Source organism: Tyto alba, unplaced genomic scaffold (assembly GCF_018691265.1).
Source record: "Tyto alba isolate M040663 unplaced genomic scaffold, T.alba_DEE_v4.0 Super-Scaffold_13, whole genome shotgun sequence".
In the NCBI taxonomy this organism is placed as follows: domain Eukaryota; kingdom Metazoa; phylum Chordata; class Aves; order Strigiformes; family Tytonidae; genus Tyto; species Tyto alba.
Window position 1 is genome coordinate 6,806,860 of NW_024881275.1, and position 13,411 is coordinate 6,820,270.

At 37.6% G+C, this 13,411-nt stretch overlaps 1 protein-coding gene across 3 annotated transcripts in view; it reads right to left on the reverse strand.

The window, feature by feature from the left end:
• Nucleotides 1–13,411, reverse strand: part of VCAN (versican) — a 117,911-nt gene that overhangs the window by 56,638 nt on the left and 47,862 nt on the right. For 2 of the 3 annotated variants that reach the window (XM_042787701.1, XM_042787700.1), the window contains exon 8: nt 1,853–5,065. In XM_042787701.1, the coding sequence (XP_042643635.1) occupies nt 1,853–5,065 (3,213 nt within the window). The remainder of the gene's footprint in view (nt 1–1,852; nt 5,066–13,411) is intronic. The other variant, XM_042787702.1, reaches the window with a different exon arrangement.

Genomic DNA, 13,411 nt, shown 5'->3' on the forward strand with positions numbered 1-13,411 from the left:
AGAGTAGCAATGAAGAGTGGCTATGCATCGATCCACCGTCCTTTAGATAATCCACCCTGAACTAATTCCTAATTTAATGAATCACAGAACCCACACCATTCTGAAAAAAAAGTATAAAATAAGACTCTCCCTGAATCCTGAAAATCCTGAATCATACACCTTGTGCACTATCTGAAGAAAACACCAAGTTTCCACACCCTCCCAAACCATCCTACTTCCTTCCATCTGCCCAGAACATACAACTGCCCAGGACAACTCACTCTTCCATATGCAATAAAGCGTAATATATCTCAACAATGTAACAGGGAAAACTAGTTCACTACTACACAATCTAATATTAATTATTAAGCCAAATTAGCCAAATTTCCACAGGTATGAAAGTATTTAATATGTTGCTTAACTCTAGTCTTCAGAAATTACCTTTGTGTTCTGACTTACCAGATTTGTCTCATTTAATTGAGACTTCCAAGACACTGGCAACATCTAAAGTTTCAGATAATATACTGCAGTAACAAAAGTAGTGTTCAAATATTAAAATAACAGAACTATTATTTTCTGAAAAAGAAGGTTAAGCTACCACTGATACAACTTGTGCAGTTTTACATCTTGTAAATATAAAGCAGGATAATAAGCATAAAGTGAATAAAGATATGAAATACACCATATAAAATATCCAATACAATATGGCACATCTCAGGAAACTACTTTTGCCTTTTGATTTTTGAATAAAACTCTCCCAAGCACAAACTTGACAAAACCAACCAAAAGACGCCCATAAATTATGAATTCTGTTGGATAAATTCTTCAAAGAGATGGATGTTATGGCTGAGAACCAATGAGAAAACAGTTTCTTATGCAACCAATTCAAAAGCATTGCATATAGTTAAGGTATATACAACATAAAATTAATTTTTACTTTGTTCCTTCAAAAAATAAAATAGTTATAACTATAAAATAAACAGAATGTAACGTTGAACCTAATAGATATCCTGAGCTTTATCCTTTTTTGTCAGTTCTTCTACATTTCATTTTGAAAAATAAGATTTTAACGAGACATCTTAAATAACAGTCAGTTGACAGACTTCCTTAACGTAAAATTGCATAGCCTTCAGCTATTGCATTATGGAGAGATATTCATCATAAAACTCAACAGTTCATTGCTACTTCAGGAGTTTCTGTTCTGGATACCCATGGAATTGAAGCTACAAACACATGACAGTGTCATCAGCTAAAAATTTAATGAAACTAAAAGTTATGTCAATTTGCATCACAGAATATATAAAACGGATTAAAGATACATTATTATATGCCATGAAAACGTGCAAAACCCCTTCCCCCAAACCACAGGAGGTCCACCTGTGGACTCAGTGGAGTGCCTCACCCTTTTTTAGCTGACTACACTGTACATGGCATTGTTAATTGCTACAGACTAATGGAATGTTAAAATAATCTAGTGCTTCGTTTAGGGCTAGTAATGCATGGAATGGAAGCTGCGAAATTAAAATGCTTGTTTCACAGATAGCTGAAGTTAAAACAGTGACTTGACAACATTAAATAAGAAAACTGGACTATAGCCATCATGACTTTTAAGAGGAAATACAACAGTTTCATATTCATTCTTACACGGAAAATATCTTACCCCAACCCATATATGTAACATTTTTCTGAGGTTTTTTATAAAGGATAGAAAAATAAACCTACCAATGTTTAGTAACTTGCTATCTAGATAAAAATTGTACTTTGCGTCCTTCAGTGATCCAAGAAACATCTCCAGTATATTCTAAAGTACACCAGTTTGTTACGATAAACTGTCCATTCTGATGGACTGCAGGTCTAAAAGGCAAAATCTTACCTGTATCATTGCCTGTGATTTGTATAACATATAATCTTATGTCATTTCCACTATCAGGGTGTGAAGTGGAAGGAGACACCTCTTGAGGTTGTAAAGCCTCTGTAGCCTCCTTCACTTTGGGTGGTGCAGTAGGTCGTGCAACTGCAGTAGCAGTTGATGCTGTGAAATATTCCTTATCAATTTCTGGCTCTAACATCTTTCCTGTCAGGTCATCATCAGCAGTGGCTTTACTGGGAGAAACAGATTCATCAATTATGATGATGTCATTGCTTGTTACCTCCTCTTCCTCTTCAGGAATGATACGTGGTGACTTTTGAGTAACAAAAGGTTTGGATGCTGATGTAGGCTGAATTTTGTCTACAGCACTAATAGAAGGTGTTGTTACATCACTGAGAATTGTTGCCTTATCTGTTGCATTAGCTGAAAATATAGTTGTTTTGATTTCTTCATGTTCTTCTGATATTCCTGAACCTTCCAGAGTTTGGCTTGAAGAAGCTCCCAAAGTCAGATGAGTAATACTTTCCACAGTAGAATGACCTGTTGGTATCGTATGAGGGGGCAACACAGATTCCCAGCTTACTACCTCACTGTCTTCTTCCCTGGTGGGGGTCCCTCTGCTTTCATATGATTTTGCTTGGGTACTCGCTGTTATAGACATCACTTCAGTGACCTTCTCTTCTTGATCAGCAGTAGTTTCAGCTTTTGGAGTCACTGTGAGATGCAAGGTCCTGGTGGTAGTTTCATCAGATCCCAGAACTCTTCCATAATCCGTGTGCTCCACTGAAGACACTGATACTTCTGTTGATGCATACGTCTCATCATAAGCTGAACCTGTCTCATCCTGTTTTTCCTGAATAACTGTTTGAGATAATTCAGATCCTGGTGCTGTCTTTTGTTCATGTATTTGGACAGATGTCACAGATAAGGTAGACTCTGTGGCAGTATCTGGTTCCTTATCTTGATCTTTCGTGAAGAGTTCCTCTGGGAACACCTCACTATCTTTTGCAGTTGTTTCTGTTGCTTCTGTATGAAAGATACCCTCAAAAGGAGTCTGATCAGTAACTGACATATCTCTAGTGACCTCACTATCTACAGTAACTGGAACTAGGGAAGCATCATGTTCTTTCTGTGGAACTGTAGTATCTACCTTTGCTACATCTGTAAATATAATAGATTCCTTTGTCCCTCCAAAGCCAGCTAATGGTGTTCCTTTTCTGTCTTGAAGTGTTGCCACTGATTCCTCCTCAGCTGATGTCACAATGCTTGTCTGGCCTTCCTCTGTCACTGTGTGTTTTGAGACTTCCGTTTCAGTAGAGATGGAGACTTCCATTTCAGTAGAGACTTCTTCAGCAGGTGCCACCAATGTCTCAGTAGCCTCTCTTTGTTCAACTTCTGGGGTAGGAATGGACATTTTCAAAACATACCCTGATGTTTCATCTCTTTCATGTTTGGTTACCTCCATGACTGTGGGCATAGCAGTTGGCAATACATTAACACTTGTGCTAAAAGACTTTAATGTTGCACTACTTTCCTCCACTGGTATTTCTGATACTGTGATCATTTCCAAATCCAAAGAGCTGCTTGTGTGGGAGACACCTGTAGTATCATTACTCTGATCCAAATCAGCTGATACTGCATCTTCATCACTTTTCATTTCCACTGACTCCATGCTTGTCTCAGTTTCATCTGTAACTGCTGAAATTGGAGCTCCTGGATACTTTGTGTATTCTGTAATTTGCCCTGGAGATGATGTAGGCTCCATTCCAGAGATACCATCTTCTGTATCTAACTCATGTATTCTCTCAGTATGAGATGACTCTTCTGTCATATATCCCTGATCTTTATCTGTCAGCAGCCACATGCCAGAAGCTAGAGGAGCCTGTGTGAACTTCTCACTTGCAGAACGGCCTTCAGATTCTACTGTAACATAAGTAGGAATTACAGTTGTTGCATGAGGGATCTTAACATCCATTGTTCTTGGTTTTGGCTCCTTTGTTATTTCCTGCTCCTCTAAAATGGCTGACCCTTCCATTTGCTGAGATGAGTGGATAAAAGTTGTGGTGCGTTCTGCAAAATTTTGTGGGGAAGTAGTACTTCCTGGGTGAGAGATGGCCTCAGATCCTGTTTGATTAACAGCTGATACAGAAAAGGATACAGGTATTCCAGATGACACAGTAGACTGCCCGTCTCTCAGGTCCTCTCTGCTTCCTTCAGCTGACGCCTCACTATCAAACACCGCTGCAGAACTAAATTTAATGAACGGAGTTGACTCATCCGTCGAATATTGTCCAGTGTTTACTGTATGCTCCTCTGCAGGTGTCTCTGATGCAGTAGACACTTCTGATTCTCGGACACTACCAGTAGCCATGCCAGAAACTCTATCAGGCATAACGGTGTACATGCTCTCTCTGCCCTCCCCCTCTGTGGTAAGATCATACTGATCAGTGAACAAAGCTTTAGGTATTACAACAGTTGTAAATTTCTTGTCAGATTTTGCCTCCATGGACGTTTTTGTGGGTTCTTTTGTTGAGTGGACACCAAGATACATATTCTCTTTTGTTAATGAAACTGAAGTCCCTGTCCTGGGAAACTCTCTCCGAGAAGTTGGTAACAAGCTATCTGTAGCTGTCATCATAGGACCCACTTCTATTTGTTCAGTCTGATTATCAGAATCATGTTTTTGTGTATCTCCCGTTTCAGTATCTTCCCATGAACGAGTGGAACTCTTAGCTACAGCTGTGCTATCCTGAAAAATTATAGAGGTCAAGAAAGCGTCCTCAATGCTTTCAGACCTACCTTGTTCCTCGGGCAATTCTGCTTCAGAGTAAGTGTGCTCCAGTTCCAAAGCTGCAGATGTGCTCTCTGTTAACTTGGGTGAAACATCATATTCAGTCCTTCCCAGTGTATCGTAAGTGCTTATTTCGCCATCTGTGACAGTTTGAGGTAGAAGGGTGGTTAACTTAATGTTCTCCATAAGCACCTCCATTTCCCTTTTTTCCTCAGCCACATCAGTAGTCATTTCTGTATCTTCTTCAGTCTCTAGGGTGGTTTCCTCCAAAGCAGGGACCTCTGTTTGGGTGACAGCCACTTCAGTAATCGAAGTCTCAAAAACAGGAGGTTTAAGAGTAACTTTAGCAGATGACGATTTCACACTGTCAGTTTTCAGAGATGTAATCAGCTTAACAGTTGTAGGCTCTGTTATGATTTTTTTACCTTAAAAAAGAAAAAAAAGTATTAAGGAATCATTCAGTCAGAACACAGACAAATGTTACTTTAATTCAGTTTGAATGTTCCCAACAAAAACTAAATGCTACACCAAGAAAAAAGTATAAAGGTCAAAGGCTTTAGATAGTTGTTTAGCATACAACAGAGCTTTGAATGACATAAAATAACACATCATCTAACTTAAGGTCAGATGAAATGAGTAGCAGTATTTTTCATATTCATTGTTCATATAATTACTGCTACAAGTCCTTGTATTAAACAAGTATTCATCAGACAGATAAGTCCCCATCAGGGAATACAGTTTATTTCATGATGTCATGAATGAGTGGTACTGCAAACCTGTGGGTTTTCTTCAAAGCTTACTGTAGCATACAACTAAAATGTATAAAGGGAATGAAATACCACTTTAGTTTATTTTCAGCACATAATTACAAATTGCAAAAAGGAACCTTCACTGGAGGAGAGGATGCTTAAGCAACAGGAACAAACATGCCATCAGAAAGTACTGTTTTACAACGCCGCAACGGCTGCTGTCCTGCATTTAAATTACACTGAGAGAAATTTATTATGGGGAAAGGTTAGAGCAGTAAACCATAAGATCATAAACTTAATACTATAATGATGTTGATCTTTTGAAAACACTTCAAAGATATACATCTGAAACTCCTTCACACACAAAGGTGCTTCTATGGCAGTGCTGAACATGAAAAGGCAGAGTGTTGAACCCTCTGAATGATGCAAAGAGTGAAGGGGTAGCTATCTTAGATTCACAAGAGACACAAAGAAAGGTCTTTCCAGTGACACAAACTGTGGCATTTTAAAGAATCTTGCTGCCTCATGCCTTGTCCACTCCTTCTGCCCCAGATTTCCATTTTATCTGAGGAGAAAATATGTGCCAACAACCATGAGACTGCAAAGTCTGGTACCAGATTTTAAACTCCTGAAAAAGTTGAGTTTATGCTCAGGAAATAGGGTTTACTCAGGAAAAGCCCAAGGTACAAACATCTTCCCTTCTGTCAGTTTTTCCAAGTCGGTAATCTTCAGAGCAGCAATGGGAGTAGACAGGTGGAAGATACGAATGTCTTAAATCAGTGATGTTAATTGCTAAGTGACTGAGAGTGAAAAGCCTTATATGGATGCAAGTAAAGAGCAACATATGGTCCTTTAAATCACACTAAGCGTATGAGGAATGCATTAAACAGAGTGTATATATGAAGACTAACTGCTCACCAGACAGACACAACTAAATGTATAGCTTCTTGAAAAAGAAAATATTGCTTAACTTCTAACAAAGCAAAGAAGTCTATTCCCCTAACATGCAGAAATCAAAACAGTTACAGTATTTTGCAAAAAAATATTGAAGCCAACGGCTCATTATTATAGCTGTGAGTTAATAAAAGAGATCTGGAAATTTTACTCAATGTAAGGCAGGAATAACAGTAATTGCAGGAAAAAGTGAGTTCTGAGACTGGGTATTTATTGCCTGGCACATGGGGATGAAGGTGTTCTGGATGATGGTGCAGACTTTGACTGACTTAAGACTTGCAGGAGCAAGTAGTGTGAGCAAGGAAGAGAGAGAAAATAAGTGAAATATTTAGAAAGACTCAACTTAGTCACATTTATGCAATGTCAGTTTATACTCAAGTATACACAGTATGTATGCATAAATCAGTTCTTTTCACACACTCATGTCTAACTAGGTACCCCTTTGATATTTGTAGATATGAATTCTACATGTATAAGTTAGGGTCACACAAATATTTGTTCAGTTTCACACAGCAAGCTTTGAAAATGTCACCTTTGCAAGAGACCTATTTGATTTACCCTGAACTAGACAGGTTTGCCAGATGATGGCTACTTAGGACTTCTAAAAGAACAGGTAGATTTACAGAGTAGGGAAATGAGGAAAAACAGTTGATATTTCAGCTTTCTTGAATGAGAAGTGAAAGTGAAAAGGAAATTGTGAGGGTAAGAAAATATGACGTCGCTATGTTTAGAAGAGGTGGTGTTCTTAGCCAGCAGAAAAAGGAATGGATTTTTTTTCCTACCATATGTTAAATCTTTTTGTGGTTTTACAAAGAAGACTTAGAGCTACTTATATACTCTTTTTTTGTAGGTTAAAACATTGAGTTGAGCAAGAAGGAGTAAAGTTCTTGAAATCCCGCTAAGCAAAGCACAGCCTTCAGACAACTGATTTTTGTGTTTTGGGGTTCTACAACTTAAAGTGGATGTTTATTGCTCTTCTCAATGCCTATGTGGTTCAAGTGTGAGATGATGGTCACACAATCAACAAATTCTTGCAATTTTTTTCCCCTCTCTGCTTGCATGAGGATGATTTAAATTACAGTTTTACTTTACAACTAGGGAGTAAAGAATGCATACAAGTAATTTAGCACTGTTCACCTGAGTGGTAGTTGGTAATTGTTAAATTTCTACCAAAGAATCTTCCAATTTGCCTTAACAGATCTTTTTTTACAGAAAAACTGAAAGGAGACAGCATAGTCTCACATTCTCCCTTCTGACCACAGGATGACTTTCTTTAATGCAGATTTAATTTGTTTTGCAGCCAAGATCAAGCACTCATTCCGACCTTACTATATTTTAAGTGACTATCAAGATCACTATCTGAAAGAATATGAAAAAGCAGTATCCTCTAACAAAGCTGGATAAAAATGAGGGCATGAAATTAGATTGTAAAAACTGTGGAAAATAAGGTAATTTTACCTCATCATTTACCTTATCATTGCTGGGAAATTGTGTACACTCACTCACAACAATTTATGTACCTTCACAATTTCCAAGACATGTTTGGAAGTCCCTGAATTTCACATATTTATGCCTGAGATGCAGTTATTTGTTGTTCATGACTCATTATCTGCTAATTACTTTATAAAATAGATACATATTTATGAAGTAAACCTGCAAAACACCAAGTGAATTTGATTCACTTATTTTAGTAGTGAATCAATAAATACTACATACATGTACTGGTATAAGAAAAGCATGTATTTTTAAGAGTTTACCAATAAACAATCAAATTTTCTCGTGGGGAACCTGACACAGGTATACCAGTGTGCAAAATGCATTTCTGGTTAAAATCAACTACAGGGCCCCTAAAACTGGTTTGTCATAAGTATGATATATAAGATTTTTCATACAGATCATTCAGGTTTGCAAACTTATTTGAATGGATCAAATAAAGACGCTTCTTCAAGGAGAAGCTTACCAATGTCATCTTATTTTTTTGTGGGAAAGGGAAAAAACAAAGAGAAGGTTGCATCTTTAATAGACTGAACATCAGTTTGCACTTTCGTCCACTCCACCCAGATGTTTTGCATTACTGTGCTCTTGCATCATGCATGAAATTTGCTATCTCCTTTGTCCTTCTGATTCAAGGCATGAGGCAGATTTTCCTAATAAAATTCATGAACCTATTAGCAGCAAGAAAGCAAATTATCTCACTAACAGCTGTTCAGATCAAAGGCTATCTTGCTGGGTTTTAATCGATTTCTTTTATATTGAACAACCTGCATGAATCTGACTTTGGGTAGAATATATGATTTTGCAGAGATACTATATTTCTTCACTCTGTTTATTTACTTTATGCTTTCACTGTACAGCATTTTCTTCCTTTTATCTCCTACCATTGTTTAAATAAGGATTCAAAACAATGGAGCAATATTAAAACTTAATACTTTTTCAAGGAAATCATGCTACACAATTTTAGACATGGTTTAACTTTGCAATTACCAAATAATGATTTTAATATGTTCCATGTTGTTCAATAATAATTTCAGGATTTCTGGGTGTACTTTCTGGAGGAGATAATGCTTATTTTAAAGATTATATATATTATACATATATTATAATTTACGGAAATGCATTTTCAGCATTACCAGTTCCACAAAATTTTTAACCATGTGTCTAACTTGAACCACTTGAGCAGTTCCTCTGCGCTCAGAAATAATGTGTGTTTACATTTAGGTACATACTTAAGAACCTGGAAGAACACAGACCCTACAGATAGAAAAATAAACTGTTTTGAGTCATCACCAACGGCCAAAACAACAAAAAATTGTTTTAAGTCAAAACAAAACCTGGAAATAATGAATACTTCCTGTGAATAACAGTCAAAATAAATTATTCCAAAATATCAATAATGTTGAGACAGTCAAAATTAAACGTTTGACATCATCCAGCCCATTCAGAGCATGATGCTTATGCAGAGAGGTTGCTTTGCTTAACTTTTACATATTTTTGTATGTTAATTTATTTGCTGCTTTGTTAAGTTTGTTCTGTGTGTCAGTCCCTTCCCGGCTACCAACCCTGGCAGAGAAGACAGTCTTGAATGTTCCCCTGACTCCAAGAGTTATGCCAGCTGGAGTTTAAATTACTGGAAGAACCTTGCAAACTGGACAAGAGTAAGAAGAATAATAGTAAGAACAGATCAAAAAAGTAAAAATTGGTGCTCTGAGTTACAGGCTGAGCCAGAATCCTCTCATTATCACACTAAATCAGTACCTGCTCATTCACACCTTTCAGGAATCAAAAAGGTGGACAAGGAATGTGGAGTTTTGTTCATTACTAATGAGATGTGGTAGCACAAGCAGGATTCAATATCTGATACTGCAGCTGTAAGTTTCTCTATACCTCCAAGTATATACTCTCCACTTACCTACACAGTATTTTGACATCAAAATACAATGAGAAAAAAAAAAAAAATTAAAATCTAAATGCAGTATCCATTCCAAATTATAAAATATGTGCGCTATAAGAGAAATGGGATTCTTACTAAAAAAAATAATAAATAAATAAACTAAAAGCTATTAGTCTATCTTATTTGTAAGGAAAAAACTTAAGAACATAACAGAAAGTCATGCATACTCTTCACACCACTGCCCAAGGTTCTTTTCTTCCTGCTAACAAAACAGCAGAGGCAGCAGCTCTATTAGCTCTGTGAACACAAACACTCTTAAGTAAAACCACTTGCTATTTCATAACTTCTGAAGTCGGGTAGTTAAAGGAGAAAGGAAATGTTATCTCATGGTTTCCCCACATGCAAGTGCAGAACAAATTATAACCTGTCAATCTGCCCACAAAAGAACAATAGCAAAAAGCATTTCTGTTTCCACATTATTTATAACAAAACTGCAGAAGAGGACAAAAAAATCAGTAAGCCTCTTTAGTCAGCTCATCCTAATGAAATCTGTATCCCAGCACCAAATAAAAGCAAAAATCTTTGCTTCCTGATCACAAAAAAACAACTGAAAAATAAAGAGAGCCAAGATTGTCACTCAGGTCAGGAACCCACAGCAGAATGCTTGCTGTTTTGCTCTCCCCACATACTGTGAAAGGAGAGAAATTACCTGTATGTCCCATGAGTGGTACCCAGATCCCACAACAGTGAGCAAGGGTAATAAAGAGCAAAGCCAGTTTATCTTTCCTCTACTTGAACACCTAAAGGGATGGATCTTTTACTTCTTCACCTTGTTGTTGTTCCTAATTCCATTCTTGTTACCTGACCCATTCAATGATCTGAGGGAATGAAAGAAAAATGTCTTCAACTGTCTTATTTTCTTTTTCTTTTCCCTCTGTCCACAATGGTTGCACTTAAGGACTATTCTTAAGGAGCCCAGTTTTGAATCAGATACATGCAAGTTTACTTGCTCCAGCAAAAGAAACATTTCTTCCTGAAGCTCCACCTCCTGAGGCTCCAAACAGTTGTTCCTCATACAACAGTTAGATTGATAAATCAGGTTTTCTCTGTTCCTATTTTACACATCATTTAAAAAGTCAAGCTGCACCCAACCATCACCTCCTCCTCCTTCTCAGGGTGAAGTACTAGTGAGATCTACAGCACAGGGTTGGCTGAAGTGGATTGAGATCTTCTTGCCATTTTCAGCATGGTCTGACTGACTTCTCAAAATTTCTTTGCTTGAAATGCAAGTGAAGCAGAATGGGGTAAGAAACACGCCACAGGCTGTTAGTGTGCACAGCCTCTGTGATACTTGCCTGTTGCTTTAAACCCAGCAGAGAGCTTCAGGGATTCGTCCCTCCTGCGTCTAGTCCAAGATATTACTGGAGATGTCTGCAGCTATGTAGGTCTTGCTAAACTGCATATTTGAGAGAAGCACAAAGATCTACCTTCTTAGCAAAAATAATAAAAGCTAGAGAATTGTTATCTGGTGGTAGCTGCCTCAGTAAAGCAGCTTAAGCCCTTTGCATAGCTTCACCTTCACAGAGGGGAAAGGAAGCATGAGCAGAGCCAATGGCCTTCTGTACAATGTGGTCAGTGCCATGACCTTGAGATGATTGCTTTCTCAAAGGCATTTTACCCATTCTGATACTGGACTGTGAAATGGTGGAGGATGTTGTCTTTATTACGTTCAGCACTCTACTGTGTTTCACCTAAGATATTTTTTTTTTATTCTTTTTCTTCAGATTGACAATTTTGTTCCCTGGATATTACCACACCCTATGTCTTCAGTATTCTGTGGTCATTCCCAAACTGATCAAAAATCCACAGATCTCCTGCAATACAATCCCTGACATAAGGCTGGAAATAATTCCCTCATCCAGGAAATAGCTGGGACATGTAGCTACTGACGGTTGCTGTGGAGAAGGACAGAACTGCCTAGTTATTCAAAGTTTTCCAAACTAAGTCACATGCAGAAAAAGGGAAGACAACATTTCTTCTGCCAGCTTTTGAGCTATGTCTAAAAATCTTATCCTTTCTGCTGCCAAACAAGTGGAACACAGTTGATTTTTCCTGACCCTCAGCCTGCAGTCACGGTGGCTCATGCTGTAGGACCTCCCACAGAAGTGTTTTTTTACATTTTCCCTGCTCTGAAGTCCTCCACAAAAGAACGCTGCTTGCAAGTCACCTTGCATTACCAAACACCCTTGTCCTACCGAAACACTCTTATGTTAACTGACAAGAGAGTTTGGTTGGAGAGGTTTTGGGATGGGCAGGGGAGAGGCTACCAAAGAAACAATTATTCTCCACTTCTATCTTACGAAGGTCTGTCCTGATATATACTATGAAGGTTGCTGTTTCCTATATTTCTTCTATAACAGTATGCTCTGATTTTGAGCTTTAGATGGATGAGGCATCAAAGAAAGAGGCCCTCAGTCACAAGCAGTGGCTGACTTGGTTACAGTCTTTATGGCGCTGTATTGAAACAATCAAAACAACGTGGACTCCATTCATGATGAACGTATATGGAAATACTGCCCCAGAACTGAAATTTTCCAATCTCCAGCTAAAATGAAATCACAACGCCAAACCAAAGCAGCATAACCAAAGAGAAACAACAAAGGTGCATGAAACAAAGTCAAGATGAAAGAGCAAATCTGAAACAAAATGATCAAATCCAGAGCAAAATGGTCAACACGTGTTTTGAGTCAAGCAAAAAATGTTTTGCTAAAAGATTCGCCAAAATCAATACAGGTCTATGAAAGAATTCAGCTTAAATAAATCAGTGTTTCTCAGCAAAACGCAGATTCATGTTTCAAAAATTCAACCACCTCTGTGTATGAAGTTCATCATGTTCTGTTCTGTTGCAGGTATGTAAGACAAAAACTGTATACATTTTGAGTAGAGCATTTGTGGGGTGCGATTTATTCTACAGATGCTGCAGTATAAAATGCCCCATCAAAAGTCAGTTGAAGTCTGTGGCAAGATTCCCACAAACTTCAGTGAATTAGATCTGGCAAGACTGGGTGCTGAGGGATTGAATTAAATAAATACCCTATAGCTATATGCAAGAACTAAGTATTAGATATCCATTTTTTTTTTTTCTGATGCAGTGTTTTATTATCTTACAAATAAACATCAGTGTTCAGCAACAGTTGTTCTACCTTTTCTTTTTAATTTTAAATATGTCAATATGTTATAAATCGTATATGTTAACACCTGAAAAACTTTTCCTCTGATGATGGCTCCCACAGAGCTTCAAGTACTTAATCATGTGTCTAACCTGAAACTTTTTCAAGCCCCATCAGATTCATGATTAAGTACCTCTCAGGAAAAAAGAACTACTAAATAGTCTGGTGAAAGTCTTGGAGGGATGAGATGAAACACGCGGATAATGTTTCAGAAACTCAGAGCCATGTGGTTTCTGTAGAGTGAAAAACACTTGTGATCAAAGTGAAGAAGGTTTTTCATTTTTTTAACAAGATTTTTAGATTTTAAATCATGTATTATTAGTCTGGGCCACTTTTATTTTCATAAAGTCAAGACACTTTGTACAATGCAATTTTGTAACCAGAACGCTGCTGAAGTTAAAATTCTGAACTTAACTGTACTGCTAAATGTTGCCCAAGTTGGCTGTT